Consider the following 18,735-nt stretch of genomic DNA (forward strand, 5'->3'; position numbering starts at 1 on the left):
AAGAAGATAATTATATACCATTTTATTCCAGTCAATTTGAAAAATTAGAAAAGGGTGACCAATTTCTAGAAAAAAGAAACTTGCCAAAACTGATTCAAGAAGGAATAGCCTATCTGAATTGTTCTACAACCACACAGAAATATACCACTACTCAAAATCTTCTTTTAAAAAAATCCAGGCTTCTCCACTGACTTCTGACAAACATCTTAGGCCAACATACTTTCAATGTGACATGAATTCGTAGACAAATTAGAAATAGAGGGACACTCCCCAGAACATTTTGTGAGGATGCAATAAGCTGGATACTAAATCCTGTCAAGGACAAGTTGAGAAAGGAAAATCACGGGTCAATCACACACTCAAGAGAAAGAAGCAAGAATCAGAAAGAGAATATTAGCAAACTGAATCCGACAGGATATAAAAAGGAAAACAGAATGCGCTATGACAAAACTGGACCCATCCCAGACACACAAACTTGAATTATCTTCAGAAAATAAAATACTACAATATTCCACATTCACACATTATAGGAGATCATTGTGAATCTCAAATTGAGAAAAATAATTGGTAAGACACAGGATCCATTCATAATGTATTTTTCACAATTTCTTAAAAGTTCAGGATTCTTTTTTTAAATTAGAAGGATTTTTAATTTCCAAGTCTTTTGAGACAGCAAAATTAATACAACATAAATCAGATCTAATTAATAAATTTAACAACAAGCCAAAGTAATTTTGTTGCATAAATTAACCCATTTATCAATCATAGGCTAGCAGTGTTTCAAATGGTGGAGCTTCTACTGGTCCTTCAGTCTTCTGATGGCCGACTTTACTGTGACTAGAGAAGTGGTATTGTAGGTGCAGGTGCCACCAGCTATGGTTTTCATGCAGGAGCTATAATGCCAGAGCCTCACAACTTGTCTTCTCATCTTGGTTTCACCACAAAAGGAACAAGTGTACTTGGAATGCTGGCTTATTTTAGTCTTCACCGTTTTCCTAAGGGAGGCACCATAACAGCTCCCATATTTACCCGCGATTCTGACCTTCTTGGTGCATTTAGCCATGTTGCTGCAAACTAGCTCTGAGCCCAGAGAGCAAAGTTCAAGATAATTGGGATAGAATTCGCATCAAGGTCTATGAGTCCTTAGATACTCCTACTGTTAGGGAACCACGACCACAAAAACTACAAAAAAATTTTCATCACCCGCCAAAATCCAACATGCTCTAATAGTTAAACCCCTTCTTTCAAACCCCCAGACACTAGCAACCACTGATCTGCTCTATCCCTATGGTTTGGACTTTGCAAGAATGTCACAAAAATGGAATCCTGCGGTATGTAACTTTTGCACTTGGCGTCCTTCACAGAAAGGGCCACACACATGGCACCTCCAGAGGTGGAATGTACCGTTCCTCACCTGGGTGATTATTACACGGCCTGAGCACTCCCTATCCATCTGTCAAACTGTAGACTTTCTACAATACTGTATACATACGGTCTTTCCTAAATATACTTAATACTGGGGCACCTGGGTGGCTCAGTCGGTTAAGCGTCTGCCTTCAGCTCAGGTCATGATCCCAGGGTGCTGGGGTGGGGACCTGCATCAGGCTCCCTACTCAGCAGGAAGCCTGCTTCTCCCTCTGCCTCTGCCTGCTGCTACCCTTGTTTGGGTGCGCTCTCTCTCTGAGAAATGAATAAATTAAAAAAAAATCTTTAAAAAATATATACTTAATACTTACTCTCCTGTAATTTATCCTGTCTATCCTTGTAAAGGTTACTTACTAAATAGCGATTGTTATCCTTTAAAACAGAGTGGAAAAGTCAAGACAGCAGTCACCTCGAGAGAACTGAGGAGGAGGAGTGACTGGCATGGGGCAAAAGGAGGCTTTCAACTTATTATTAAACTTCTCTTCTCTGAGTGGCAGTTACCAGGCTACCAGCTGGCAGGAGCACAGGGCCGCCGAGCACCGTCCAGTCGTGCGGATAGTGCGCCCGGGGATCACGCAGGTAACAGCTCACAGGGCCACCCTGCCACCCCCAATGTGCTGGCTGGCCAAACCCAGCAAACATGGGTGAGAGTCTCCCCACTTTAAGGTCAGCTGAGAAGCAACCAGAATTACATCTGTAACCTTCACCCCCCCCCCCACCACCGTGCAAGGTAACATACTGAGCCCATTCCAGGAGTTAGGGTGTGGACAACTCTGGGGACCATCCCTCCTCCCACCACGCCCAGCTCCGTCTCCAGTGCTCACCTCCTCCTGCCCTCTTTGGGTGTGCGCAACCCCCCACCCAAAGGTCTGCAGAGAAAGGCTGGTCGGTGGTGGTGGCCGCACAGCGGCTGGGGCTGGAGGTGGTGGAGAGGGAGCCATCTGCCTGGGAGCTGGGCAGGCAGCAGAATGAGGCAGGACGGGGCCTAGGGCTCCCCAGGCCAGCCACCACTCCCTCCCAGGCTGGAGAGGACGCGTGAGGGGGAAGGCAAAAGAGGCACACTAAATTAGGGCAGGGGACCCACCTCTTCCTTTCCCCTGGGACCCACATGCACCCCTTTAATCTGTGCCTCACTGTCTGCCACTTACTTCCTGATGGGACGGGAAGGAGACGAGCCACAGCCCATGACGTGTGTGTTTACAGCAACATGATTATGGACTACGTGGTCTGAATATGGAACAGAGGTTGTGTGCTCAGAGGAGGGAAGGGAGGTCAGTAAAACTAGTCAGCCAGGATTGTGACCAGGCCCTCCCCAGTCCCCTTCTTCCCTTCCTCACGCTGCTCACCACGGCACTGTGCCCCCAAGGCAGGGTCGGTGCTGGATTTCTCCCCAGTCACAACTTGCCCACGTGTCTGCCCCCAGACCCCACAGAGAAGGTCTCTGCCAAACCCATTCACTCAGAAGACGGCCCACCGTGTTACCCCGCCAGGACAGAACCACAGGGTCCGGGTGAAGGCCAGAGCCTCAGCAACCAAGCCCACCTTCTCAAGTGAGGGGTTTGGAGGGGAAGGGCTGAGTCCCACGATTGTTCTCTTCAAGGCGGAGGTTTGTGCTTGTCCCACCCCATGCGTGATGGTCTGGCCACCTGAGTTCATGGCATGTGGCCCTGAAGGAAGGCAGGCTGAGAATAGGGGGGAAGGGGGAACCAACTTGGCCCAATTTTCTGTTGGGGAATCCAACCTCTACTTCCCACCCTCACCGCGCCCATCCTGCCCCTGTCCCCATTAGCTCCTGGCAGAGCAGACTCCTGAGCGAGCTCCCTGCTGCTAAGATGAGGCCTGTCCCAGCCACTCTGAGGTAGCCTTCCCTCCCACACTGTCCTTCCTCCAACGCACACGGGAGGGGTCAGAGCTCCGAGGATCACAGAATAGGACCCATGGTCTCCTCCAGGGGCTCCCGACATTCAGCATTCCCACACCCTGTCCAGGGGTCTGGGACTTGCACGTCCTTACCCCCCAGTTTTAGGCATTTAACAGCACCCCCTGAAAAGTAGATCCACCCCTTGCTTCTGCTCATTCAGTATCTTGCCAGTTCTTGACCACAGTCTCCACTCCCTTTACTCCCTGAATCACATCTCTCTCCCTCAAGGGAGATTATCCCCGATTGATTGAATTCACACTCACACACACACACACACACACACACACACACACACACACACACGTGCACACAACAACCTTGACTGTTCTGGGGACCATAACCCCCCCCCACTTCTGTGCACAAAACACCTGGGTCTCTCGGGAAGGGTATCTGGTCTGGCAGAAGCGACCCTCACCTCACTCAAACCCAGATCTGTCCCTCTGAGCCTCAGGCCAGCACAGCCCTGGGTCCTGGCTGAAGGAAGGAAGCCATCCCAACCCCACCCACCGTCAGCGAGGGGGAAACAGAGCACGGAGTTCAGACTAAATCTCCTGTGACCTGAAGGGACAGAGAGCCTGAGCCGGGACACACAAATAGTGTTTCCAGAAAAACCTGGGTCCTCGTGGTGGGCGAACAGCACTGGCAGAGGACCACGCAGGCACATCGAGACCCATCACGCACCCTTGCCGTAGAAACGGATGGTTACTTTCCTACCAAGGGTCCTGGGACGACCAGGACAGAGGAGGGGGGTGAGGTGGCTTGGACAGGAGGGACAGGAGAGCTCCGATGGCTGGACCACCCATTTCTGGCTACTGGTGGGCAGTCTGCCCCAGAGCCCCCACTAGCCTCATTGCGCCCACCTCCAGGCCAGAGATTAACCCGTGCTTTTCCGCCCTGTTACCTGTACCTCCCCCCCTCTGGCTCTGCACCCCACTGGGCTCTGACTTCTGCCTCCACCCCACCACCAAACACAAGGAGGGAGAAGTGACGCGATTGGAAACGGAGCGTCAAGGCCCAGGGTTCAAGAGGAGAGAGGGAGGATGCGCCAGCCCCCGGGCCAGTGGTCCTTGGGCACGTTGGCACCAGAGGGAGGGAAGGACTCCGCAGAGGGGACTGGGCCCAGGAAGGGGCAACAGGAGCCCAACCCTGCTCTTTAACGCCAGCTGAAGTACAGGGGCAGGGCAGGCCAGCGAGGGAAAGCCATGGGAGTGATCGAGAGGACACTCAGACAGCAGAGCAGGGGGGCCCGGAGCAGCAGGTCAGCGATCCCAAGGAGGGAAGGGAAGAGGGACTGCGGCTCTGGAAGGGGTCCTGGGTTCCTGCCTTCAGCAGTAAGGGGCGTAGGGGGGAGAACAGAGATGAAAGGGAAGCCCGAGGCCCAAAAAGAAGGGGAGATGAGGGGAGAACCTGAAGGGGGCCCGCAGGGGGAAAGGGAGCAAAGGCTCAGGTGGCCAGGCAGAGCCCACTCAGATCCGAGAGGCCGGGGCACCCTGGGGGCCGGACCGCAGGGCTCCTAGCCCACGCTCCCCACAAGGAGAAGGCCTACCACTCGACCCCAGAGGTCCTCTTCTGGAAAAGGCTGTGACATGGAGCAGCTCCCCGCCCTGCCCCGCCCCTCCCACTCCTCCCCACCCCTGGCCCAGCCCCCCCACCCCACAGACAAGGCAGACCACAGGCCTGAGAGGTATTTTATTTTGAAACTGCTGTGAACTGGGGTGGAGAGGGGGCAAAAGAACAGGGAGAGGAAGCCTCGGCTGAGGTCAACAGGAGGGACCCGGCTTGGCCACAGCTCCCTGGCTCCAAAGGCACCAGCTGCTCCTCTTGCACAGCGATGCTGGGCTCAACCTGTCAGACAGAGCAGGGTCAGGGAAGAGCAGCAAGCCAGGGCCAGCCCCCGGCCCTGCCCAACAGCCGCGACTGTGGGAAGGGGAATGGTGTGTGTAACACTCACTTCAAAGGCTCTGGAACTTGTCAGTCAGGGACTGCATGGCCGCTGAAACAGAGACAGGCGTAAGCAGGCCCTCCAGACACGGGGTGGGGGGTGGGGGGGTAGAAGCCCATCCCCCTGTCCCCGTGGGGAAGCGCCTAGCCCTGAAACCTGAAACCCCCTCCAGCCCCTATCCAAAGAGCTCCGGGCCTGCCTCACTCACCCACCACCTCAATGAAATATGGACATGTCCTCCAAGGGAACCAAACGTGCCAGTGCTTCTCAAGCTTTGGGGCACATCGGAATCATTCAGACGTGACCAACCAACACCAGTGCGCGCACGCACACACACACACACACACACACACACACACACACACACACACACGTGTGTACCTCGCAGCCATACCAAGGAGCAGTTACAGGGAAAATCAAGGAGGCATCTGTAAACGTCCTAGTAGAGGGACACCTCTGGGACCTGTTCCCACTGGCACAGTGCGCACGCAGTCGCGGCAGGACTTTCCCGATTGTGCACACATGGAGCCGCACACACACAGCAGGCTCCAGGGCCAGGCCTGCTGGGTTCTCCTCCCCACAGGCCCCTGCACCTGCAGCCCATGCCGGCTTCTGCACTGAGGACCCCCTCGTCTGCCCACCCTCCCGCCTGCGTCTGCCCAACCCGGCCCCAGCCAGAGGGTCCTCATACCAAGCTGCTCCTTCAGGTCGTCTATTTCTCTCTGTAGCACGACACACTAGGGCAGCAGACAGCAGAGAGAGAGAAACGATTAGTATCCTCTGGCTTCCTCTCTCCTCCGCCTCCCCCTCTCCCACAGGCACTACATCCCCAGGCCCAGTGGCCAAACCCGCACAGGCTCCTCAGGGGTAAGGAGGCGCCTTCGCTTTGTGGGGAGCAGACGGGGCGGGGGGGGGGGGGAAGGCACCTATGTCACTCTAGCCCAGACCCGGATCCCGCCCTCTAGTTTGGGCCTGCATTTCTAGGAGCCACAGGAAGCATTACCCGAGGACAGCCCTGGGCGCCAGCTGGTGGCAGCTGCTGCCTCTCTGGCCTTGGGGTGTGGTCAAGAGGCTCCTGGTCACCTGAAAGGGAAAGAACTTCAAATCCAGCTTCCAAGGCCCCCCTGGGAGGGGCAAAGGGCCTCAGCAGGGTCCAACGTGAGGCAGCACCACCCTCTGCTGGCAACAAGTGGCCGCTGCTCTGCCAGCAGCTCCAACCTTGTCTCTGGGCCCGTCCCCCCTTGTCCCCCAGGGGCAGCCCATCCTTGAAGGTGGTCCCCAGGGACTGTGGCTCTGGCTTGGACTCTCCCAGAGCTGCAGCCACAGCCAGCCCCTGGGACGAGCAACGGGGCCCAACAGGACTGAACAGAAGAAAGGCTCTGTTCTGCTGAAAGTCCATGTCCAGAGCTACACGTTGGGACACGGCCACGCATCACCCCTGCTGCACAAACCCCACCTGGGGGACGATGTGGCTTCAGGAGACCCCGTTTCCTTGGGAGAAGCTTCCCCAGGGAGGCCTGGAGGTGGGGACCAAAGCTGAGCCCCGAGCAGAGCCAGAGCCAGAGCCAGCCAGAGCCAGAGGTTTCCCTCCTCATCTCCTCTCGCCTGCACTCCCATGACACCCCCAAGACTCACTGGAGGGCGCAGGCACTCTGGGCAGGACGTCTCCCTGGCTCGGGGCCAAGGGCTCTGAGCCTCCTGGAACTTGGGGGGCTCTGGTGTAGAGGTCGCCCCTGCTGCATTCTCCACGGCGCATGACCAAACAAGATGGCTCTGGCCTCTGTGTTGGAAGTTAAAAGAAAAATTTCTCACCCATCTGGACTTGGGATGTGGGGTGTTCGTGTGTGCGTGTATGGTGTGTGTAGGTGTGCACACGTGTGCGTGTAGGAGCTGGGGTGAGGCAGGGAATAGGGAAGGGAACTCAGAGGCTGGTCTGGCTGGCGCTTCCTCCCTCAGTCAGCCCCGGGCCAGGGGGCAGAGCTGGGCCAGGGAGAAGAGTAGGGCACTGACAAAGCCCAGGCTCCCTGCAAGGAAGGCTTGGGGACCAGCCAGGAGGTAGAAACCAGGAAGCCGATGAGTCTAAAGATGGAAGGTTCGTGGTCCAAACTTTGAAGGGGTTCCTGGCTTCCAATCAGCGACCAGCCCTCCCCTCCCTTCATCCCGGGCCTCTCTCGGGGGAGGAGACAGGAAACGTGCCAAGGGTCCAGAATGGTGCCGGGCACACACCGCGTGGTATCGGAGGTTAATGTCTGCCCCTGTGAAAACGACCCACGACCCGATCTGGCATCCCGGTGATCCCAGTGACCCCGGGGCACCCATGGCAACCCCTGAATTAGGGACAGAGGGAGCATGGGTGAAGAAGTGCGCGGAGGGGGAGGGGGGCCCCTCCCCCGGAGAGGAGGAGCAGGGGGGCCTACTCACTTGGCCCTTGGGGAACGCGTCTCTGTTTGAGTCACTGCCTTCTCCTGCGACGGCCATCAGCTCTGCCTCCCGAGCCCTCCTGGCCGCAGATTTCTTCCCGGAGCCCATGTGCTTGGACTGTTTGGTTCCCGAGGGGAACAGGGCATACCTCTTGGACCTCCCAAGCGGCGGGACACCGGAGATTGGGGGGAACGTGGCTGGTTCCGGGGGATCTGCCGAGACTGTCTGCCCCCAGGAAGGAAAGCTTTTCCCCGAGGCCACTTTGGAGGCCCCCCCTAGGGTTTTCTTCTCCTGGGCCACCTTCCTCCTAGAGGTGGCCCCGGGCAGGCCGCCTGCAGCAGCAACAGCAGCAGCTCCCTGGTAGCTGGGCCTGCTCTCCCCCTTCCCCCAGACCACGCTTTGCATTTTCTTAGAGCGGGAGATGTCCAGCTCGCCAAAGGCCTGCCTCTCCACAAGCGAAGTGAATCCGCGGGGAGCCGAGGTCAGGAAGGAGCCTAGCGTGTGAAGGAAACTCTCCCTGACGTGGAAATTCGAGTGTCTCGGTGTGTCCCCGCGATCCTCGGGGCTGCTGGGCTTGGCCTGGCCTCCTTCTTTGGAGCGAATGCTCACCCTCATCGGCTGTATCTCACTGAACTCATCTGAAGACTCGGGGTCGGAAGGCAGCACGCCCGGGCCTTTGGCGGCCGCCGAGCGCCGCCGGCGATCCACCCTGACGTTCGACCTGCTCTTAGCGCCTCTCTTCGGGGTTCCCCAGGCTCGGCCTCCCTCGGGCCCACCGACGTGCGGCGGGGCGGCGGAAGGCGGCTGCGACTCCACGCGGCCCAGGGCGAGCGCGCCTCGCCCGCCGGGCCCTGCCTCTAAGCCCGCCCAACCGCCCGACGCTGCCGCGGCGCCGCCCTCCGGGGACCGGTTTCTCCGCAGGCCCAGGGCATCGCGGTCGGCCAGCTGCTGCACGATGTCCGCCGCGGACTCGTCAGCCACGTGCGACGCGTAGGCCGGGCCGTCCCCCTTGTGGTCGGCCGGGGAGCCGGGGCGGCCTACGCGGCCCCACAGCACCGGCCCTCCCGCTTCCAGCACTTCCCGCTCGGACTCGGCGTCTGGGAACCCACCCTCGCCCTCGCCGCTGCGCGGCGGCCCCGCATCCACACCTAGCGCCGGTGCCCGCGGGGGCCCGGGGCGGGCGGGGCGGGCGCCGGACTGCTCCCCGCCCTCCGGGCCGAAGCCCGCTCCCGAGACAGGCACCTCATCGGGATCGCTCATGCCGTCGAGGCCGGGCAGCCGCGGTTCGAGGGAGAAGATCGCTCTGGTCCCGGCGCCACAGACGAGAGGGGAGAGGCCCGAGGCGACTGGCGCGCGACGTGCGACCGACCGGAGCCTCGAGGCCTCCTGGGAACGCCGGCAGTCACCTCAGGCACCGCACGAGAGCGCCTCAAACAACGCGCGGCTTGCGCGCGCTTCTGACGCCTGCACCGTGGCCTCCTCATTGGTCCGCGTCCCCCACCCCCACCAACCAGCGCGCCCCTTGTTGGCCCGCCCCTCAAAGCCCTAACCAATAGGCCTTTGGTTAGCCCTGGCTCGGGTCCGGGGCTGGGTGTGCGCGAGTTCGGGCGTTGGTCCCGCCTGTTCTGGTCCCGCCGCCCCTGGGCCAGAACCTGCCTTCCACTTGGAGTCGTGGCTCTGAGCCTCTGTCTCTTCAGCCACCGAGGCGGCTGTGCCGGCACTTGTCCCGGGGTCGTGGAGACGAAAGGTCGGGACGGAGGTGAGGCACCTAGCGCACGGAGGAATCGATCGCCGGCCTGTGTTCCACAGCGGCACTTAGGACCCGATGGGAAAGTGGGCACGGGAAGCCCGCAGTCAAAGATCGGGGGACGGGTGGCATACTTGCCCCGCGAAGGGCCCGAGAGGAAACGTTGTCATATTTGGGCCTCTGTCGCAACCCCTCGACCGCGATGGGCGATCCAATTGGTTCGTGGCTCTGTGCTCAGGAAACTTTGCTGGCAGGCGGGTTTGGCGCACAGGCTGGGCTTTGCCCCCTCCTCCCGGCCCCTCCTCCCTCCGAGGCAGTTCAGGAAAGAGGGAATCCCAGTGGCCAGTGCACACACACCAAAAGATGCTCACCATCACTACTTCCAGAGGTGCGATCTAAAACCTCGAATCGGTGTTCACAAACCAGAGTTGGACGATCAAGGAGCTGAACCATTCCAAGGGTGGGAGCGGTTGTGAGCAAACCCGTGCTTTTGCCCACTGCTGGGGGTGGAGGCGGGGGGGGGGGCGGTGGAAAGGGGTGGCGGTGGCACAGAACAGCCCTTTGGGAGGGTATTTGGCAGAATCAATGCGAGGCAACTTACACAATAGGTACGACATGCCCGGCCCTCATGTAAGCACTGTAGTTAGCTAGTCAGGCATTCACAAGACACTCCTAGGGTTGAAGTACCCACTGTTACCTCCCTCTTACAGGGGAGGAAACGGGCACTGAGAGGTTCAGCCACTGGCCCAAGGTCATCAGGATTGTTGGGATCCCTGACAGGATCAAAAGCACGCAGTTTGTCTCCAGAGTCCTCGCTTTGAGCAGAAAACCTTAAAGCAGAGAAGAGCACGTTCCCTCTACCACCCAGCAAATCTGCTGCCGGCTGGTTCATGTAGTGGATAAGGAAGGACATGTGCACTAGGATGTTGGTGATGAGAAAAACTGGGAACACTCTAAATTCCCATCAGTGAGGAAATGGATGCAAGCAGTGGGAGGTGTGCATCCCGAAGACTTGAAAGGCGGCAGTCAAAAGGAACAGGAGAGGCCACGTTCACAGATTTCAAAGTATCCTCGTGACTGAATAGAGCAATTGGGAGGCCAGTGGAGCTGGACACACATTTGTAAATAAGGAAATGGAAACAACGAACCACTCCCAGATTGAGAGTACGTAGAGGTGTATGTACAAGTATGTAGAAAGGTCTGGAGCAACGCACAACTAAGTAGGCCTAACACTGGTGGTGGCGGTGGGGGTGGGGTGCCAGTTGTCTCTCCAATTTTCCTGAAACTACCGGTTCCCAGCTTCTCTGAGCTGAGCAGTCCTGATATCTGGAGAGTGGTGCCTCCCTCCCTTGGCTTCTGTGTGTCTTCTGGTGTGTTAGAATTTCCCTTGCTTGCCACCCAACCCCTACTCCGAGGGCCCTCCATTCCTTTCATACTTTTCCTTCCTCGCTTTCTCATTCATACTCCTCTGTCTGCCCCTCGCCTCTCCTTCCTGCCTCCTACCCTGGCCGATCCCCAAGAGAGGCCCAGGGTGCCCGAACACTTCTTGCCTGCGTGAGCTCCAAGGCCCAGTGTTGCTGGGCCTGCACCTGAGAAGCCTCCGTGCTGGAGAAGCGTACAGAGCAGGGGAGACTGGGCACACTCTTAAGTCTGCGATGAGCCTCCTCCCCGAGCGCGCCCCCCACTGCCCCTGCCTGTGGCTGGAAAACGCCCTCTCCCACTTCTCCCATTGGCTCTTAAAGTCACGCTGCTATTTCAGACACGCTAAAATGGATGACGAAGGATATAGCAGAATCCCCTCTACCCACCTCCCACCCTCCCCGGAAACATTACCGATGGATCCAGGGGAAGCCTCCGTGTCCCCCTTCGCCATAGACAGAATCCTGGAGCCTTTGCACACCTTCCCCACTCTCGTCATCCCTGGGGCTCTCCTGCCTCCTCTTCGGTTGCATCCTATAGGCCTCCACCGGTGTCCAGAATCTCTGCTAATCCCTAGGGTCCGATACTGGTTTCAACTTAGCAGTTTGGCCTGCGGTGGGGACCGGTGTCAGAGGATCCACTTGGCCTCCCCCACCATGGTAGCTTCTCACCCCACAGACCAATGACCCAATGTGGGGGTTTTTGCTCCAACCGCCACGTGTATCCATTGTCACCTTGTGGACTGGAGAAGCGACCACTGCCTTGGTCCGTGACTGGATCTCTATCCCCAACTCCTTTTGTTACCAGGGTCTCCTAAGCCCCAGTCTAACCAGGCCCCGTAGTGACACTCTGGGGCTCCAGAATCAGTGTCACCTCAGACCCTGTGTCAAATAGTCCTAGACATGCCTGGGGTTTCCTCTTTCCCCAGGGCACCGTCACCTGAGAAATGTCAGTCCTTTTCTGTAGAGAAGGACAGCGGCCTCATCAACAGTATATATACTCGCCGCCTTGTTTCCAGTCCCTTCCTCCTCAGGACTCCTCCACCTCTTCAGTCAGTGGGGCCAGTCTCAAAACTGGCTCAGGACCAGGAACTGAGCAAGAAACTGCGACTCTTTACTGGGACGACCACCCTCTCTCTCTCTTGCCTTTTTCTGGCTGTCGTTGCCCCGAGGGAGCCAGGCTGTCGGAACCATCCTCTCAGCTCTGTGCCAGGCAAGCACTCTTGACTGCCCCTCTGACCTTGCTGGTAGTTGCTGGAAACATGGTCTCCTGTAGTCTCTTGATCAGGAGCCGCCCCTGCCCTCTCTTACATCAGAAGTCCATCATTCCCGTGGATGGGGATGAGCCCAGGCCAGGACCACTTTCCTTCGATCATCTGCGTCGGCCTGCAGAGGAGAGCAACCGCCGAACTTCTTGGTGGTGCTGGGGCCCCTTCTCACCAGAACACTCCCGATGGCGCTGGTGAATGGTGTGTCCTCTCGGCCTTCCCATGGAGCAGAACCATCTGGCCACGTGCCTGGCCTCCCGTTTTCTCTCCATTCCAGCAGGCCTGCCTCACTCAAACTCTTTGTTCCTTTGCCACCTGCTAGTCCAAGGCAGGGACTCGCGCCTCTCTCCATGTGGGCCATCGCTTTCTTAGAGCTTTGAAGGGCCACTCTGGTGGTGAGTTTACTCCATCTCCTGGAGTCCCTGCCAGTATGGGAAATCCCGTGGGACGAGAGAGTGCCCCCACTCAGTAAAACCTGCTCATCCGGTCTTCTCTTCCTGTCCTCTTGATCCAGCGCCCTCCACATCCAATCCCAGGGATATTTCCCCTGCTCCTGCCAGCACAGACCGGCTATTTCTTGCAACTCGCTCGGTGTATAATTTCTTTTCTCCCTTATCAGGCTCGGCATATCCCCAGCGAGGTTAAGGAGAGAAGATGAGGGCTTCCACTGGGAGGGGCACCTGCGGCTTTGGCGGGGAGCGTTCTCCGTGGCATCTATCGGCGCAGGGCACATGCTGGGTCTTGCTAGGGAGCGCTGAGGCCCCAGGGGGTGGGGCCCCAGAACAAAGGAATCAAACGGTGTATGAGAACACATCTCTCTAACACAAAAGATGGTAGTCCTGGAGAAATAGAGGCACAAAAAGACACGAGAAATGTATCAAACTCATAGCAAAACAACATCTGTAAATTGACCCGTATTTTGAATGCATCGATCGCAAGGTATAGCGGGTCAACCCGGTGTAAGGCCTCAGGGATTCAACTGTATTTTTTTGGCAGGGGATGTACTTCCGGAGTTGCCATAGACCCGCTGTGAGAGAAAGGACAGAGGATGATTCCTGAGAGCTCGGCAGCCGGCGTATGCTGTCGTGGCCATAATAACAACAGAGAAAATAGACTTTTAAGGCAGAAAATGTTCCCAGAGACAGAATGGGACATTTTATAATGATGAAACGATCCACCGATATGGGAGACATCGCAATGGTAAACCGGATGCCCATCAGTACAGAGCCTCCAAATACATACAGCAGAACTTGACAGTATTGGCGGCAGAACTAGGACAGTCAACGACGATATCTGGAGGCTTTAATGCTCTGTCTCAACAATTGATAGAAGGCCTAGACAGAAAATTTGCGGGGATATAGAAGACCTGAACAGCCGTGTCTATTAACTCGAACTAATTGACACCTACAGAGCACTCCGTTCAACAGCGTTGCTACACATCCTTCTCTTTTTTAAACAAAAATTTTTATTTAAATTCAATTTAGTTAACATACACTGTGTTATTCATTTCAGGGGTAGAATTTAGTGATTCATCATCAGTTGCATGTCACACCCAGTGTTCATTTCATCAAGTGTCCTCCTTAATGCCCATCACCCAGTTACCCCATCCCCCACCCGTCTCCCCTCCAGCAGCTCTCAGAACTCTCGGTTTGTTTCCTAGAGTTAAGAGTCTCTCATGGTTTGCACCCCTCTCTGTTTTTATCTTATTTTCTTTTTTCTTCCCTTCCCCTCGGTTCATCTGTTCTGTTTCTTCTATTCCACATTCTTTTCACGTCCACGTCATCATTTCCTAGGATAGAACATACCGAGGGCCATGAAGCGGATCTCGACAACCTTGAAGGGATCTGAATTATGCAAGGATTTAGCGCTATGGCGGTAGAGGTGTGTGAGAGACTCAATACCACCAATGAAACGCTTCAGGGAAAATAATGAGCTCAGGAAACAGCCAGCTTTCGGGTCAAGCGAGACGATTCGGGGAACATCTAGACATGTTGAGGCTATTGGGGTCCCTCTCTCTCTCTAAAAGAAAGAAAGAAATCTTAAAAAAAATAAAAAGTTGTTTGTACTCATGTATCAACGTCCTCTCCTCCCATTCACTCTTCCTCTCTTGTTCAAATTTAACAAAGCGTTACTGAATGCTTGCCACGTGCTGGGAGCTTTTCTAAGACCTGGAGCTCCATCGGTGAACTCGACTAAAGCAACTTCCGTTTCTGTCATAGACCTATCAGCCATCTTTTCCAAATCTACAAATATCTTCATTCCTTTTTTCTTGGAGTATGCCTTCCCAGACCATGCTCCAATCCTTATTCGTTGCTAAGGGTGCTGCATCAATCTAGGACGTTCCTTCGCTAGGCACCCAAGTATGACCTGGGGCCTCTTGGAACCTACTTTTTTTTGGTCATTTACTACAGTGTTTTTGAGGGACACATCCTCCAGGTACTTCTTGAGACAAGGCACATGGTAGGTGACTTCTTTCGAGACTTTGCATGGGCAGAGGTTGTCTTTCTCTCATACTTAATTGATACCTGGATGTATAAATTGCAGGCTGAAATTTTCCCCCAAGGATTTTGAAGGCATTGATCCACTGTTTTTTTAATTTCCAATGTCACTTTTGAGAGGCCTGCCATGATTCTGAATGGTAGTATCAGTCCCTTTGTTTATATGTTACTCATTAAAATTTTTTAAATAATAAATTTTAAATTATTATGGCATAATTAAACTTTTTTCCTTTGTTGGTTTTCAGCACCTTGATTTTTAACTTGTGGGTAAATCATGTAACTATCACCATCATCAAGACACAAAACTCTTTTTCCAAAACCAACTTCCTCAGGGACGTGTATGGTGATATATCCAAGCTACATTTCAGAATCTGGCCTTTTCCCAAACAAGACCCTGATCTTCCTCTAATGTGCCTGTGTTGGTTGAGGATGTAACCCTCTCTGAAGTTTTACTTCTATTGTTACCACATCGTCTGTGGGCTCCTCAGTGTGTCTGCTGTTTCTCTGCTGTGAGGAAGGGCCTTGTTGTAAGTGACCGAGGAAGCCCTGTGTGCCTCACCGTTAGCCCTTAACTCTTTGGTACTGTTCCTTAGTTACTCATTGTGTCTCTTCAGGGCATCAGCACAACTTAGTGATGACCAGCCACCTCTGCCCTCCCTTGGACTTTGCGCCCTTCATACCATTCAAAGCCCCGAATCATCTCACAAGCTAGGATGAAACCCTCCGCTGGGATGTTTCCCCAGGTATGTATAAGCGAAACCTTAAGCAATCAGGAGTAAGCCTTGTGCTCTTAATTATCCCTACCACACCTAACATTCAGGATGGTAGTGTTGTTGCCATTTGGGTAATGAGCGAACCAGTCCATAAACCCCATCTTCTGGCCTGTTACTCAGACCACTCCTGACTACCACTGTGGTTAGTTTGGTTCCTACAAAAACATGGGTACCAAGACATGATTGGATGTGAAAGATCATTATGGGGGAATGGCATGTGAAGAGCAAAGGGGAAGTGCAGGAGTAGGCAGTAAGGCTATTTAAAGTGTGATCCAGGTCTGACATCTGTAAGAAAGATGTGGGAGAACAGGGGGCGGGGGGGGGGGGGTCAAATAGGAAGAATCTCAGGTGCTGTTTAGTTCTAAAGCTAAAGTTTAGGCTTTAGTTTATTCAGGCTCACGTGGAATCCCCAGCACACAGCCAAGAGTAAGAGGAGTCCTGTCCTGCAGCGATGTGTCCCTGCCATGCTCAGTCACTGGCGGGGAGCTTCCCAGAGGATGTGCAGTCTTGGCACAAAGGTAGGTGGAGCCAAAGAAGTGGCAGCTAAGGCTTGTCATTCCATTATGCTCCCTGTAGCAGGAGATCTGAAGGACATATTTTTGGGGTCACCACAGGCCAAAGATGATGCAGAAGTCAAAGATGACTAAAATTCCTGTTTTTGAGTTATTTCATGGTGGGGAGCATTCACTAGCAGAGGGACACAGGAAAAAAAGCAAGTTTGGGAAGAAAATGATGGGATCGGGCTTTGGATATGTCAAGGTTGAGGTACTTATAGGCTATGCAGGTATAATTATCCGAAATGCACTTAGAAATTTGGTTCTGGGGCTCTAGTGAGGGGTCAGAGCCAGAGATACAGATTTAGGGGCCATTCATTCCCTCGGTACACTTTCATAGCAGTGTTTTTTCAAATATCACCATTATCTTAGAAGTTTCTTGCATGTATCCCTCGATCCCTTTCCTTTCGCCCTCCTCAAGGGTAACCTCTATCCTTTGTTTTCATTGTTCTCTCCATTTTGTTTTAGTTATTTTCTAGGTAGATTCATAAACCTAACAACATCGTGTTTTTTGCGGCATCATTGGTTCTTTATACAAGTGGAATAATTCGTGGAACTGAGACTCATCCCTGTTGTTGCACGTGGCAGGCAATTGTTCATTATTGCCATATACTATCTCACCAAGTGAATATACAGTAGATTCTCATTATTGTGGTAGTTATGTTTTATAAAGTTGCCATGAACACTGAATTAGGCAATCCTGAAATACTGCTCCTAAGAGAAATAGAATTTCAAGTTCCTATGATCCTCTGGTCACATTTCAGCAACTGATCAATGCATATCCATATTTCATTTGTGTTTCTGTTTAAAGGCACTTTGTTTAATAGGCATTATTAATTAATTAACATTGACTTCACAGCCAACAGCACTGTAACTCATGCCTGAACAGTTTATCTAACACAAATATTTTCTCCATAAGGCACATCACAGTCATTTTTCATTCAAGAACATTAGACAGCACATTAGCACTAAGCATGGAGGCCATCTTTAATCGTGAAGTAACCAACAAAAGCACAAAAATGCAAAATGTATGGCACTAACTACGTCATGAAAGGACACTTGCTTACAGTATGAGACTGAAAGAAGAAGGAAAGTGTCACCTTGTTTGACCTCATCTGGGAACATACATGTGTTTCCAGTGACTCAAATTTTTCACTGCTCTTTCAAGTGACAAGGAAAGCACCCTGGCATTGGTTTGGAGTCACAAATGAAATTTGCAAATATGAACTCTACAAATAACAAGAATCAACTGTATCTCAATTTACATATCCATTTTACTATTGATGGACATTCAGGTTGTTTCTCTTTGTGGGGGATATTACAAACATTGCTGCTATAAACATTCTGGAGCATGATTCCTGGTGCCTATGTGCAAGAGTCCTCCAACTTTTGGACCTGAAACATTGAGACCCCTTTAGCCCTGGAGGCAGCCAGACCACAGCCCCTGGATCTCTTGGCTCTGGCCCTGAACAACCTTGTCCTCTTACTCCTGTGTGTCATACAAACTGTATTTCCTGTGTGGGCCGTAGAATAAAATGGCTGGGAAGCTGTGTTCCAGGGTTTATACTTAGGACTTGAATTGTCAACTCATAGTGGAGGCACATTTCCAACATTACTAGATCATGCCAGATTTTCTTATGAAGTGATTATACTAATTTACACTCCTATCAAGAGTGTTTAACTGTTCCAGTTGGTCCACATTCTTATTAACATTTGATATTAACAAACTACAAAATTGTTGCCAATCTAGTGAAAGTGAAATGGTATCTCACTGTAGTTTTAATTTGCAATTTCTTTTTTTTTTTTAAAGATTTTATTTATTTATTTGACAGAGACAGAGACAGGCAGCAAAAGAGGGAACACAAGCAGGGGGAGTGGGAGAGGAAGAAGCAGGCTCATAGCGGAGGAGCCTGATGTGGGGCTCGATCCCATAATGCTGGGATCACGCCCTGAGCCGAAGGCAGACGCTTAACCGCTGTGCCACCCAGGCGCCCCTTAATTTGCAATTTCTTGATTAGTAATAATATTGAGCGGTTTTTCATATACGTGGCCTTGGGGATTTTCTTGTTTATGAGGTGTCTATTTAATGCTTTGCCCATTTTCCCCATGGGTTGTTTACCTACTTATTTGTGGGAGTTCACTATGTATTCTATCATTCTTTGATGATTTCATGTAATAGAAATATCTCCTTCTGGTTTGTAGTTTGCCTTCACTCTTTTTTCATGCCTTTTTATAAACAGAAGCATTGCTTTTTAATTTTTCACAGCATTTTACTATGAAAAGTTCCATATAAGAAGATGAGTGGAAGATCCAGGCAAGTTCAGGATACTGGGGGTACTTGCTGATCAGGAACCATCTTCACTCTCACCTGATGACTTTGCTTCCCACTCCTCTGAGAATATGCAAGCAAACAGAAGAAAACTTTCCTCGTTCTTAAATGTTTTTCTCTATTTTCTCATTCCCAGCAGCATACAAGCATGTTGTCATTTTTCCTAATTTAAAAATACTTTCTTGGGGCGCCTGGGTGGCGCAGGCGATAAGCATCTGCCTTCAGCTCAGGGCATGATCCCGGTGTTATGGGATCAAGCCCCACATCAGGCTCCTCCACTAGGAGCCTGCTTCTTCCTCTCCCACTCCCCCTGCTTGTGTTCCCTCTCTCACTGGCTGTCTGTCAAATAAAGAAAAAAAATAAAATCTTTAAAAAAAAAAAATAAATAAATAAATAAAAATACTTTCTTTTTTTTAAGATTTTATTTATTTATTTGACA

General features: G+C 52.9%; 1 protein-coding gene and 1 pseudogene across 1 annotated transcript; both read right to left on the minus strand.

Annotated features, from left to right (window-relative positions):
* Nucleotides 1-796: 796 nt before the first annotated feature.
* On the minus strand, nt 797-1,063 carry LOC148106927 (large ribosomal subunit protein eL43 pseudogene; annotated as a pseudogene).
* Nucleotides 1,064-5,298: 4,235 nt separating this feature from the next.
* LOC123786503 (uncharacterized protein CXorf49 homolog) lies at nt 5,299-8,969 on the minus strand. The gene is given in 5 exon segments (XM_087859691.1): nt 5,299-5,339; nt 5,980-6,025; nt 6,292-6,371; nt 6,924-7,095; nt 7,710-8,969. Coding segments are annotated over 5 exon segments (1,599 nt in total).
* Nucleotides 8,970-18,735: the final 9,766 nt, after the last annotated feature.

This window comes from Ursus americanus, chromosome X (assembly GCF_024610735.1).
Source record: "Ursus americanus isolate L20-20 chromosome X, mUrsAme1.1.p, whole genome shotgun sequence".
Taxonomy (NCBI): domain Eukaryota; kingdom Metazoa; phylum Chordata; class Mammalia; order Carnivora; family Ursidae; genus Ursus; species Ursus americanus.